Source organism: Neopelma chrysocephalum, unplaced genomic scaffold (assembly GCF_003984885.1).
Source record: "Neopelma chrysocephalum unplaced genomic scaffold, ASM398488v2 Primary Assembly neopelma1_45, whole genome shotgun sequence".
NCBI lineage: Eukaryota > Metazoa > Chordata > Aves > Passeriformes > Pipridae > Neopelma > Neopelma chrysocephalum.
In genome coordinates this window covers 1,553,914-1,568,386 of record NW_020897704.1, presented here as the reverse complement: position 1 = coordinate 1,568,386, position 14,473 = coordinate 1,553,914, and the positions used below count along the sequence as shown (strand labels likewise).

The 14,473-nt window shown below is 36.7% G+C and overlaps 1 protein-coding gene across 5 annotated transcripts in view; it reads right to left on the bottom strand.

The window, feature by feature from the left end:
* Positions 1–14,473, bottom strand: part of PTPRZ1 (protein tyrosine phosphatase, receptor type Z1) — a 136,458-nt gene that overhangs the window by 16,947 nt on the left and 105,038 nt on the right. For 3 of the 5 annotated variants that reach the window (XM_027679137.1, XM_027679139.1, XM_027679140.1), the window contains exons 13-16: positions 13,989–14,133; positions 7,029–7,120; positions 4,033–4,118; positions 1,485–1,581 (exon numbers count right to left, since the gene is read on the bottom strand). In XM_027679137.1, the coding sequence (XP_027534938.1) occupies positions 1,485–1,581; positions 4,033–4,118; positions 7,029–7,120; positions 13,989–14,133 (420 nt within the window). Of the gene's footprint in view, positions 1–1,484; positions 1,582–1,746; positions 1,768–4,032; positions 4,119–7,028; positions 7,121–13,988; positions 14,134–14,473 lie in introns of all 5 variants that reach the window. The other 2 variants (XM_027679136.1, XM_027679138.1) reach the window with 1 other exon arrangement.

The window sequence follows — 14,473 nt, the reverse complement described above, 5'->3', positions numbered from 1 at the left end:
GATCCCTGAGGGACATCACTAGTGACAGGTCACCAACTGGATGCAGCATCATTCACCTCCACTCTCTGGGCTCGGCCCTCCAGCCAGTTCCTAACCCAGTAGAGAGTGCCCCTGTCCAAGCCGTGGGCTGCCAGCTTTTCCAGGAGTATTCTGTGGGAGATGATGTCAAAGGCTTTGCTGGAGTCCACACAGACCACATCCACCTCCTCACCCACCAGATGGGTCACCAGATCATAAAAGGGAAATCAGGTTGGTCAGACAGGACCTGCCCTTCCTAAACCCGTACTGGCTGGGTCTGATCCCTTGTCCATCCTGTAGGTGTTGTGGGATTACACTTAGGATGATCTACTCCATAACCGTGCCAGGCACTGAGGTCAGGCTGACAGGCCTGTAGTTTCCGGGGTCCTCCTTGCAGCCCTTTTTGTGGATCGGTGTGACATTTGCCAACTTTCAATCACCTGGGACCTCCCCAGTGAGCCAGGACTGTTGGTAGATGATGGAGAGCAGCTTGCTGAGCTCTTCTGCCAGCTCCCTCATCACCCTAGGATGGATCCCATTTGGTCCCATAGACTTGTCGGGATCCAAGTGGCTCAGCAGGTTGCTGACTGTTTCCTCTTGGATTACAGGGGGGCTATTTGGCTTCCTGTCTCTGTCTACCAGTTCCGGAGGCCAATTGTCCTGAGGACAACCTGTCTTACTATTGAAAACTGAGGCAAAGAAGGTGTTAAGTACCTCAGCCTTTTCCTCATCTTTGGTGATTACGTTCCCCCTCATGTCCAACAAAGAATGGAGGTTATCCCTAACAGAAGTGGCTAGATTGAGTTCAAATTGTGACTTTGTCTCTCTAATTTTCTTTCTACATGACCTAACTATATTCTTAAACTCTTCATGAGTAGCCAGCCCTTTTTTCCATAGTTGGTAAGCTCTTTTTTCCCCTAATTTCCTTCAAAGTCTCCCTGTTCAGTCAGGCTGGCTGTCTTCCCCACTGGCTTGCCTTTCAGCACACTGGGACAGCCTGCTCCTGTGCATTCAAGACTTGCTTCTTGAAGCATGTCCATCCCTCCTGGACCCCTTTGTTTTCAAGGGCTGTTTCCCAAGGTACCCTCTGAACCAGTCTTCTGAGTAGGTCGAAATCTGCCCTGTGGAAGTCCAGGGCAGAAGTTTTATTGATGGCCCTCTTTGCATCCCTGAGTATTGAAAACTCTATTATTTCATGGTCACTGTGCCCCAGACGGTCTCCAACCACCACATCTCCCACCAGCCCCTCTCTGTTTGTGAACAGCAGGTCTAGCGGGGCTCCACCCCTGGTAGACTCATTTACCAACTGGTACAGGAAATTATCTTCTATACACTCTAGGAATCTCCTAGACTGCCTCTTCTCTGCTTTCAGTGTAGAGGTATTTTTACTCCCTCCAAAAACATATAAACCTATACTTGTCTATAATTATTTCTTAAACAAAACACCAAGTGATGCCTTTACTTACAAGCAACAATGTTTATGTATCGATTCTTATTCTTGTTGTCGGGGTGATTAGAGCTGTCTGATGTAATACCTAGATCTACAGTACAGCTCTGGATTTCCTGAAAAAAAATTATGTCATATTTTAGTAAGTATTAAGATTCATAAAATGTCTTAAAATACAGTAAGTAATCATGAAAAGAACCACAACCTTATACCCAATTATCTATGATATTTTACAACTACTTCATTGCTAAAAAAAAAAATGCAGTGAAATAATTCCTTACCTGATAAAACTCTTTCAGTGTCTAATGAGGGAATGAATGCAAAAAAAGTAAAAAAAATCAAATTCCACAGCACAGAACAAATGGATAAGTGTTTATATAAATTACAATTACTATATGGAAAACAGTTATGGTCATGCAATATATATCTCCATAATAACAACAAAACTGAATATTTTGACTTAACTCCTAAAGGAAACAAGGTAATTTTTCAGTTAAAATGCTGGCATCTGTTTTCCTATCTTTAGCTTTAATGTTAGACCTTAGGCCAGTGAAAGCTTATACACATGAGTAATATCACAGACTTTAGCCAGATTATCTATATATTTAACTTTCATTGGATTTTTTTCTTGGTCCTTATAAGTGCATTAGTTTCTCTGTGGAATACTTTTGCTCTTTTTACATTCAGCTGCAAAACCTTCACTGAAGCAGGACTATGTGCCATTCTGTCACTCCGGTGAAGGACAGAGCTACAGAGTTACAGATTTACAGCCCTCACTCAGGCTTCCAGCAGTCTCACAATGAAGCCAACCATGTTATAAAGAGAGAGAAAGGCTTGAAAAGACAGGCACAAAGTCTGCAAGACTCACAAAATTATTTTATTTTATTTTATTTATTACTTCAGCTGACAGGAAACTCAAGCATTTATAAGGTCCACATTGTTAAGTAGGAAATATGTTGTCATTGCTAAAAGTACTATAATAAGGTTTCCCAACACTTTTGATAACTCCTTTTAATATAAATCACCTTCACCTATTGAAATATAGATATGAAAAATGGTTACAAGTATAAAAATTAGATTTTAAATCAGTTGTTTTATAGTAATATAAAAAGAAATTAAAAAAACCCCAAAACCTGAACCACCCCTGTACTCTTCAAATGTATGTTAACTCTGCAAAGACAATGACTGTATTTCAGTTTTTCCCAATCTTCTAAGTTCTCCATTAGTACAGAAAAGAACAGGACACTAATTCTGGGATATTCTGTAAAGTCAAAAAGGATCTCCAAGATAGTTAAGAATAGCATGAAATACTTCAGATAGGGCAGCTGTAGTTCAGTGAGGTGTAGCATATTTGTTCTTTGGATCACTGCTGTAATTTAGGAAAAGTACAATTGTAGGAAAAGATCAATTTAAGATAAACAGTCTGATTTCTGTATTGCTGTACTCACTAATGGTGAAAGAGCTTTGGAACCATTGTATTTACACACTGTCCTTCAACATCTGTTCTTACTAATAGCCAGTCTGGCTGAAGTCCAGTCCCGCCAGTGCATGTGCACATGTGTAATATATGAATATTGAACTGGACATTCACAAGTATTTACAAGTTTGGTCCAACAATCAAATGGATGTTCTGAATGTTAAATGAATTGAAGAAGAAATGCTTATGAAATAGGTTATGTGAAGGACATGGAATTTTTGGTCCATTAGATCACAATACATTGGCCAGAGAAACAAAAACAAAACCAAATGATGCAAAACTATGAATTGTTTCCTTTCATTATTGTTTTTGCAGCAGGAATATTACAATCATATTTAAATTAATATAGATCAATTAAAATTTTTTTTTCCATCACAACTGACTGATTTTCTTGGAAATCTCTTGTAAAAAATGTTAATATCTTTAATTAAAGTATTTGGGGTTTTAATGTTTATGTGAATTAAGTAAGAAGATATCTATCTTTAAATTGATTGCAATACACATGAATGGGAAAAAACGATGAAGTTCATTAGTTACATATGGTGACAAAATTATATGATTAGAGCATATGTTTCAACATTTTGAAATACCCTTTATGAACTATATACTTTGAGAAAGGAACTGTAAATCTTTTACTACCACTTATGAAGACTACATTAGCTCCCCTGTTAATCAGAAGTCTTGCCATGTGTACTCATTATTACTTCCATTTTATTTTCCCTGTAAATGGAGCAAGCAAATGTGGGAAGCTTCTGCAAAATTAAATTTTCATTAGTATTGGCAAAGCTTTAGATCTATCACTGTATCTGATAAGTCATATACATTGCATTATCTTTGCACAGTTTATTCACACAATCATTTAGTATTTTATCACAGTAATAAATATTGCCATTTGCATTCCAGTCCTGTTAGCTTTTATAAATCTCCCTAGTCTTTATGCATGAACTCCTTACTGGGCTCACAGTACTTGTATTTACATGCATTCCTGAAATTGGTGCCCAAGTCAGAATGTAATCCCCTGTTTTTTGTTTCCAGGCACTTAACATTATCTGTATGTACTAAGAAAAAAGATGACGTCATAGAGCCATACCTCAAATTCTTCAGAAAAACCATTACTTGCATGTAAATCTGCAACATGTTTTGGAAAATGCTTTATTGGAATTGCTCCAACATCATCTTAGGGGCGGGAAAAGACAAAAAATATATTTATGAAGAATAAAAAGCCAGTGACATATAAAGAAGTTTATATGTAGGCAATCCACACAACATCCTGAAATAAAATTTTGGCATGAACTTTGGATATACAACTCCCACAAAAATTAAACATTCTTTAACATCATTAACATTTCTAAAATAGTTATCTAACACTTGTACATTTCTAAACGATTATTTGGGAAGAAGATAAAGAAAATGCCTTGCTAGATCTTGCTCTGTCTTTAAGCCCCCCAAATCAAGGTGCTGATTCTGCAAGACGCTGAGCTTGTCTGTAAATAGAAGAACACACAGAATTCCCTGTGAAGTCAAGTAGAAATGGGAAGATTACCTGTTTGCTACAAGATGTTCAAAGGGAGAGTGTAGGAGCAGAGCTCTGAATAATACTGATAAAGCAAGAATGAATGATTCGGCAGAGTTGTGTGGGTGCTTTATGCTGATTAGTGTTGCACTGGAATTCTGATCCAGTACATGGACTGGCCGCATAGTCCCAAGCCTACTAAATTAAAGCAGCATTATACCAGTAGTTGAATATTAACTGATATGTTGCATGTTTGCATTGGTATCCAAAGGAATCTTTTTTTTAATCTTTTACTGCATCAGTGACTACTTCCAGTACAGAATTTCCCCCCCATTCTCCTCATGAGTCTACAATTACCTATAAATAATAAGTCTGATCCTGGCAGTACTGACTGCAAATTTTCATACCAGGTCTTGTATTTCAAGTTTTCAGTGAAAGATTTATGTTTAAGACTTTCTGGATACCCACAAAGAAAAGATCTACATTCTCAAGGAATAAATGCGATTCATGTAACTTTGGGGTTCTGATACTGAGTCTGAATTTTCCATCTGATATTTATATTTCAGGACATCTTCATTTTACTTTATAGAAATATAGAAAAACACTCTTGTGTAGAACATTCATCAGAGATCATGCCAAAAATCTTTGGGACTTTTAATCCTCTCTTTCCTGCAAAGATGCCCCACAAACAAAGTCATCTGCTTGTTAATTATCTGTTAAAGGAGGATATTCCTTCACAGAGTTTTGGTTCTGAAGAATAATTTTGTTTTTGGTTTTGGTTTTTTTTTTTAAGCCTTTCATGGACTAAAAATACGTTTATTTCACAATCTGTAATTTCATCACTATTTCATATGAGAACAAAACATTAAAAACATTGAACAAGGACCTGTTATTTACATCAACCAATGTTCAGCATTTAGCCCACCTAATAATTTTAGCTTTCGGTTATCAAGAATTTTTTGATTTGTAGTAAGATCTATCTGGTCTTCCACTTACATGACTGGATCTTAATAAAAAAAGTGAATTTATCCAGTCAAGCCTAAGAGAAGCTGAACAACCGTGTAACACTTCAGAGATAAAACCTGGTATAAAGTGTTTATCCTAAAGATAAGCAAACACAAAACCAGAAGGGTAGGCAAATGACCCTAAGAGTGAGGACAACAAGGGAGAAAGAGATCTCAGGTTTTGTTTCATGGTCAGAGTTAATCTCCCAACTCAATAACTTCTGAACCAGGAATGTATTTTATATCCAGATGGCAGATACCACTTAAAACTACTTAGAGTTTGATAGTGGGTCCAAATACTACCCTGTAATTGATTATTGTTTGAATGCATCTTTGAATTGTTCTGCAAAGTGCCATGGCATTTTCTGTGAATAACTGATCTCCTCTCTCTGCCAATGAAACCCTTCAAAAGAAAGACTTAATATATAATGAGATCTGTGGAGTGTGCTTTTGGTCATATCCATAGGAATTAAACTTAGCAGTTACAAAATGCTCTTCCTGCCTACACTCTTTGATGGTATTATGTTGCAGCCATACTCAATTGTAAAATTACACTGCTGCAACACTTGTACAATAGAAAACTCAAAACCTGCTCACTTGACATATGTTGCATGCAAAATAAAATGAACTATTTCCTCGGTGCTTGCAGCTTTTTCCATAAAATGTTTTATGTATCTTCAGTCACTTGGCAAATCTTTTCTCTTTAATATTTATCAGCATTTCAGAAGGAAAACCTCTAGCTTCAAAACACATATTTTAAGAACTCAGAATAACTGTAAATACAATTATGACAATGCAAAATGCCTTCTCCCTGAGGTGAGCTGGTCAGGAAAAATTGCAAGAAAATGATACATTTGTACTGCAATATAGTTAATGATGGAGTGTTAGAGCAGAGATTTCCTATAGTGGTTGCCACTTGACATTCATATATAATAGATACTCTTTCAGGAGGAAAGAAAAGAAAAGAAAGAATTTCTCCAAATAAATGTGGTGGATATAGAACCAGAAGACACCAATAAGGTTCTGAACTTCTGTACCATTTTTATGAAAGGATCCCAGAGAACTTTACCACAGTAACCACTCTAGTAAAATACATAAGTTTAAGAACACATAATTGAAATGAAATACAGATAGATGAGACATATGCTCATCTTGCTGGTAAAAAGAACAGGAAATGTTCTATACAATGGTGACAAACCCAATTAAAGGCAGAAATATAGCAGAATATGTTGCTCCACCTTGAGACAGTGAACTAGAGCTATTTAGCATAGCTCAGATGGCTACACTAGGAGCAGCCACTCTAATGAGGTTACAACTCAAATGGCTAGAAGGCACAGTGTATCTTTTAGACAACTCTGTAAGGTGAGAATATTTCTCTTCTTTGTTACCTACAGGAGAAAGTATTAGGAACACTAGTCTCTGCTGACATCAAGTGCACCGGTGTTTATACAGATTTGTACAAGAGGCTACAAATCTCTGGTTTATAGATGTTACAGTACGTAATTGACACAAATAAAACAGCATCTTCCAACAGCTAACACCAATCCACAGAGTAGTTGCCAGAAATACCTGAGACTGGGAAGATTGGAGCTGGGGGAGCAGAAATCACTCGAGGTGATGTATTATCTTCTAAATAAAAGTGAGCAGTCTGGAAACATTTCCTGGAGGGGAAGAAACATAAATAAATATTGCAAAACGAACAAACAAACCAAACAAAAAAAGCCAGCAAATCATTATCTAAGATCTTTTGGAATTCTGGCATTATTGAGTCAGAAAGAAAAATCTCAGTTTTGAAAACCAGTTTTCATTGAGTGTCAAATACTACTGCTACAATATAAATATTCCCCCAGCACACCACCAAATTATGCATACAACTTGATGATACATTACCTCAGCATAATACATAGTTCATGCAACTTTACCTATACCAGAGGCAGAGGATAGGGCACACATCAGACATAGTGACAGCTGAAAGAGGAACTCTGCATCAGGAGCTACTGTAGATGCTGTGCAATTCCAAGTACAAAAAATGCTACTGTCTTCCTGGCTTATTCAAATTCCCACACACGATTACTGTTCCCTTTCACGTGATTATGCTAGCCTGAAAATGGAGCAGTGTATGAGATCAGTCCTGGTAACTCACTGATAGATCCTACTGCAGATATGGAAATGCAGTAAAAGACAATGTGCCCTGTAACAGCCTAACAGTGGCTCTAGAACTACTATGACTGGGGCTAAACAATATTCTCATAATGTAATCGCAACACTGAGGGAACTTTAACCAAGGAGGACTTTCCAAAGTTGACAGACAGAAACAGGGGAATTTCTAACTCCAGGAGGTGCCAGCTTTGTTGCAAAAACATTGAAGTATGAATACAAATGGAACCAACCTCAACTATGACCCACAAAGTTATTTGTATCTGTGCTGTAATCCAGATGTGAAGATAATAGGAATAGCATCTGTTAACAGTCCAAGCTATTCAAGGGAATGAGTAATCAACTGCTGCTGTAAGCTCTGCAAAGCCTCTTTAATTAAAAAATCTCCATATGATTAGACATACTAATAACACTTAATCTTTTTGAAATATTATTCACTAATCATTAAATTTAAAAAGAAATATATGTATAACAAAAATATTAATCTCATTTTATATTTATGAGATTCTGCTTCTGCAAAGCTGAAGCTGTTGTATGATTGCTACTTTGTGTAATCACTGTGATTTTAAATTCTGTACCATTCCTATATCATTGCAGTGATATAATTGTTATAAACAAAAATAAATTTTGAAGATACTTTGAAAAATAGATAGGGAATATGTGGTTGTTGTCATGCTTTTCAGAACAATAATGAAGATGATAAAGACTTTGGTAAGCTTATTTGAATTAAGCCGCTGGGAAACATGCCCATAATCTCAGAATTCGTTGGGAATTTTCTATCTGTGTACAATATAGATTCTCTTAAAAAACAAGAAAAAGTGGACAGCTACATCCAAGGAAAAAGTGTGGCACGCAAAACAGTTCTGGTGATTCACAGGACAAATTAATTTGAAGCTAGAATCCTCTAAAAGTATATTTTGATGTTTACAGAGAAGCTTTGGCTTTGCATGAGAAGTTTGGAGCAATGCTATCTGTTATGTATCTGGTTTTACTTAGAAATGACCATTTTGGATGCAGACCAAGAACACATTCAGGATGTGCCTGGGAACACTTTCTAATTTTTAAAGAGTCTACCACCTTACAGTTAGTTAGTGGCTGCTGAGGTGAGAGAGGCTGTCTCACTGCTAGCAAAAGTCTCAAGAGTTAGTCTCAGGACTGTGTGTGAATGTCCAAAATGTAGGCAAGTACCAAAGTACTTCAAATCATCAAACACTTTGGGAAGTCCGGCTCTGCCTGCTGGGCACAGCGAATGCTGTACTATGTTTATTAAAAACAGCACTAACCAAACATGCCAACCAGCTTGATGCTAAAGCTCCAAACCCAAAAAGTGTCCTTCCCCAAATATCTACTGCTTGTGAACAATGACCATACTTAAAGTTTATGGACTGACATTACAGAGTTTTGTCACCTCCTTGCTTGAGAAAAGATTGAGCTATAAAGAATTTAATTACCATAATTGCTTTCACATCTAAAGCAGTACTTAAAATGTCCCCATAATACGCCATACATTCATTATCCGTCACTGAACCAATGTATTTTTAATCTTTAACAAGTTAATTGTGGCTGAAAATAAATTACACCCTTAGCACATTTGAGAGACAAATTCATAGCAGTTGACTTAACCTGTAATAAGACTCATAAATAGGCACTCCATCTGCTTCTGCATCAGCAGTGAAAGCCTTCATGACTAAACCTAATGCTAATATCCACATATCGTTAATTATCACTTGTTGTTAATGAAAAAAGTGATGACTATTTCAAACTTCCAGACAAAGGTCCCATCACTCAATGTTAAACTGATTATTTAATTTACACCTTTCATCACAGAATTTAGATCTTCAACCTAAAACTGTAATTTGTAATTTAGACACAGCACTTCTTCGATCACACACTTTATATATGGAGATGGTGCTAAGCCATTGAATTAATTACAGTGTCTGGATCTGTACAGGAAGGCATGCAGCAGCAGCAGTGCTTCTGTCTAACAGGAGGGACACTAGATCTGAATGAACACTTCAATGGGAAATTTGGACAAGACTAAGCCTCAGACTGCGAAGGACATAGTTTTTCCAGCATTTGGGCCCCTTGACCTTGGCTGAGGATATCTGCCTACTTCTCCCCCAGGGCAGGGATTGCTTAGAGCTTGACTGGGATTGTCACCGAAGCAGGCAAAGACCACAGCACTGTGTGTGCATGGGAACGTGCATATGTGCAGGGTGTTTGCTGCTGCACGGACTGAGAAAGGGAGTGGAACCTTGGAAGTCAAGAGGCATCTGTGAGAGGACGTGTTTGCACATCCACTGCTTCCCAAGAATGGTCTTAGAGGCACAGTTACTTCTCTCCCTGAGAACTTCTTTTGAGCTCACAGGATTATGTACCAATAAGTATTCTCAAACACTTATTTGAATTTACTTTTAAAAGGTTCAGATAATTGAAAGGTCTGATAGAGCCAAAGGATCTTCAAATGGATCTTCATTGGATCCAATTATGCCAATTATTCAATTTTTAAATGGCTACAATTAATTTTTATGTGCTTGTCAGCTGGAATTTTGTCAGATTTTATCAACACTTTTATTTATAATTTGATGTCACACTGTTGAAAAGTTTTTCCTTCATGGATGAATGAGTGTGGCCTTTGTGCATTTAAATCTGATTTTAGTGTTTCTCCACGTGCAAGTTTAACGATCCTTAGAGAGGGTTCTCAACTCTCTTCCCATAAACTTATCACAGGACTCAAGGGATCAGTTAAAATAATGAATAAGGAAATGAACATTTTCTGACAGTTCTGTTTCAAAGATATGGGGTAGTAGAGGAAAGTTAAAAGTTAAATGGCTACTCAGGGTGTTGTCTGCCATCAGGTTGGTAATTTCTGATGTGTTGCTGTCCTGAGATGTGTAAGAGCCTGCATGACAGTCAGCTGATATTCAGTAAGTCTACAGATACAAATGTAGCCGGAAGGGCATTAGCAGTTTGTGGTTAGTGTTATTACAGCTAGTCTTTTACTAGAGTTCACATATATTCATTGCAAAAGAATTTCGAATGGTACAACTCACACAGCTGACAATTGCTACCGTTTTACTATTCTCCAAGCTCTTCTTACAGTGATTATTATAAAACTGATCTGCACAAATATGATTAATTAATATGATTAATTAAGAAAAATGGTAATAAGGAAGCCATCCAGAATAGAACAGAGCAAGTACTTTCAAATACTCCTCCTGCATCTCTGTTGCAAGGACTCAGTCAAGTAGACAGATAACGAGAAAGATGGATAAATTCTAGATTTGGACAGAAAATTCTCTCTAAAGCTTTAAAAAAAGTCTATCTGGACAACAAGATCATTAAAGAGGCAAAAGAATCTCCTTGTTTATTCCACTGTAATCTTACACATGCTGAAGAAATGAAAGGAAAATGAAATTAATTGAAAATTGCTTGAATCACAAAAGATACAAAGAAACATAGTAGTTCAAAATTGCATATTTTCCTACTGGCAATTAGTCAATCTTCAGACAATTTTGCCATTAGAAGTTTTCATCCCTGTTAGAGGAATGAATATTTTACCAAAAAAAGATTGAAACTGTGCCTAATGACATAGGGAAGAGATTGAGGAATTTCCTCAAGTGCTGATTAACAATTTCATGTAAAAAAAAAAAACCCAAACCAAAACCCAAACAACAGATGGTATAGAATTATTTTTCTAATACAAGTCATTCAAATGAAGAACAAAATAATTTTGCCTTTCTTTAACCTTGAGAGACTAGAATTTGTTGCTCTTTGTAGTTATTGGTTTTTTAAACCAAATAACACACCTTTTGCATATTCATATTAGGAGTTAATAGTGGAAACAACCCAAAGCATTATTCACTTAAATAACCAGCTAGGATATACCAATGCTTTTTAAAATGACTACTGTTGAAAAAGGAATATAGGATAACTTCTTGAAAACATAACGTTTTTATGAACTTTAATAAGTGAAAATAATTGGCCCAAATTAAAAAAAAAAGAGCATTATAGAAAGAAACATTGACAGCTTACCTCAACTATTTCAAAATAATATAAATCTAACCACAAAAAATATTACAGACTTTCTAGTAATATTTTCCAGGCTTAATAAAAACTGCATAACAATGAAGTTAATATCTTGGTTTTTTTCCAGGCTTTACAAAGAGGTGAGGGTTTTGGCAACTTTGAAAGAGGGCTACCAAGTCCTACCTACAATACATACTTCTTATGTTTCATTCCCCTGAAATAAGAAATAGTTACTGGTGTTATCATAATGCCAAGAGAATTTTGTTGAGGATTATCAATAAAAGAGTTCCATATTTTTTTTTGTAGTACACAAGAAATATAGAAAAGATTAAATTCAAGTCAAGAAGATATTATTGCTAACGGGATTTTTGTTTTATTCTGAAAGACCCGCTTTACAGAGTTGTTCATTCTCAGAAAAAGAATACAAAATGAACACCATGTTATTCAACAAAAACAAGCTTGTAATGTGTAGGATTACTAGAACTGAATTGTACAATCTGGGTCTTTAAATGGATGGTGTCCTTTGCCAAATAGAAGAGATTTCAAATACTGTTCAGCATCAGGGATGAACCCTTTTGGAAGATAAATATGAACATTCATGTTGCATAACATGACAGACACGAAAAGATTCTCAGTATGCAAGTGGTTAGCTGGAAATCCTGGGATGGACAGTATAATTATCCAGCTAGACATAAACTAAGAAATGAGTTCTGCAATTATTATGACAATTAACTACTACTTTGGAAAACAGAAGAAATATTTATCAAAATTCATTTTCAGAAGTGTCCTTAACCATAGTGATTGCTGACTGACTCACTAGCACACTTGCCTGGAACAAAGGAACCTTGAACTCAATTTCTCAAGCCTAGTCTGTTCAGGGATGGAATGTGTTCTGTCCCCATATAGGACATATCCTGATAGGCCAACAGAAAACCAGTGTCAGGAGACTAGAAGAAAAGTCAGTAAGCACAACTTGGACATCACATATGGAGACTACAGTAGTCAGTAGCTTGGAAAGGGCAGTCTGAGTCTCTTTACTTGTTCTCCACCATTTTTTTTGCATTTTAGATTAAGCAGGATTAGTGGGGACTGGGGAAGAAGAAACAAGCTCTGGAAGCTTCTGTGAGATGTTTAAGTGTGTCTTCCCCCTTCTTTGTACAGTTCCTGTAAGAGTAAGGTCCTGTTTCTGACTGCTGGTTTCTCTGTTAGCACAGCAGAAGCAGTGACAGGATCAGGTTCCAGGCAATCACTGAACAGCAAAAACCTCCATGGCAGGAAGTTTTTGCAACTTATTTCCCTCTTCTGGTCCACCGCTGCACTTCGTCCCTGAGAACTTTCACACTTGACAAAGTGCATGGGTTTTGAGAGCTTAAGCATACATGTCCCTAGGAAGACTGGCTTTACAACCAACAAAAGAGTGCCAAAGGCTGGGATCAGTGCCACATACTGCCAACTAGATTTCTGATATGCTTTTAGCTCAGGCCAACTTGCAGTATTTCACACATTCACTGATTACACACAAAGCATTTTCACACTCTCACTGATTATGTTATCATGACTTCTTATACTTATCAATTCTCTTTATCCTCTCTTTTTCTTACTGGCATATCAATTTATTAAGTTAGAAAAACATGTCCATGAGGAAACCTGAGTATGCGTGTGCACAAGAAACACATCCTTCCTTACTTACCTGCTAAAAGGTTGGAAAGGCTGGCAGGCTAATTTTGGTTTGGCAGAATCACAAAGTAGAACAACTTTTCAATCTCAGAACATCATAACAGCTACTCAGTAAGTGATCTTCAAACAGTTACACTATTATAGTATCACTAAACTCTCCCATTTCTATCTTGCATATAATGCCAGCTACAGAAACTCCTACAGTACTCTATGAATTGCTTATTCACACAGTCCTGTTGAGGACCATGGATTCTCATTCTGGATCAACAACTACCTTTTTTAACTGTTAATGGATTGGAAAGATAGGAAAAACCCCATGCCATGCTATTTATTTTTCTTCTCCCTCTTGCTCTTCCCAGTGCTCTGTTAAGTCACTTGGCTTCTAGGTGATTAATAATCATAAGTAATTGTTTACTAAAATCTCTCAATATGGAAATAAACTATTTGCAGTGGTTAAACCCTCTGCAAACAAAAAGAATTGCAGTTGAGTACTTTGCACAGAAACCACCTTATTTTGTCTTCTTTATGGCACTGAAGGCAATATGAAGACATGGTGAAAGACAAGATCCAGTCTCTGTCCTATAAACCAGCTCAATAATGCCAGTCACAGTTTTCAAATCAGAGCTCTTTAGAACTGAAAAAAAGATCAACCAAAAAACAACTTACCTCCAGTAAATGAGAATACCCACAAGAACCACTAGACAGATAAAAGTCAGGGCTGATACGACCACAAGTGGTATAACTGTCTTCTTCTCTGATTCCAGACTCTCAGCTAGACCAATACGAGACTCATGGCTAATATTACTTGCCTCTGCAGTCAGAGAAAATTGAAACAGTCCATATTTAAATTTTGAGAAATGCACAGCATGAGTGAATGTGTCTTATAATGAAGCTACTTAATACCACTTACCTCTATTTTTTACTACATACTGCAGAAAGTGTATACATTTGCAAACCAGCTTACAGAAAATAAGCAGATAGACGGTAAAGCAAAGTATTCAAGCTCAAGTGACTCAGCTTTCCAGCAGTGGAGACATCTCTTTGTAAGAATAGCAGATTGTTGTTAAAATATAGAAGAAAGTTTTTATTTTCATCTGTTTATTAGCTGAAAGCCAAATGAGTTAAAAATCTGAAAATGTAATATTGGAATG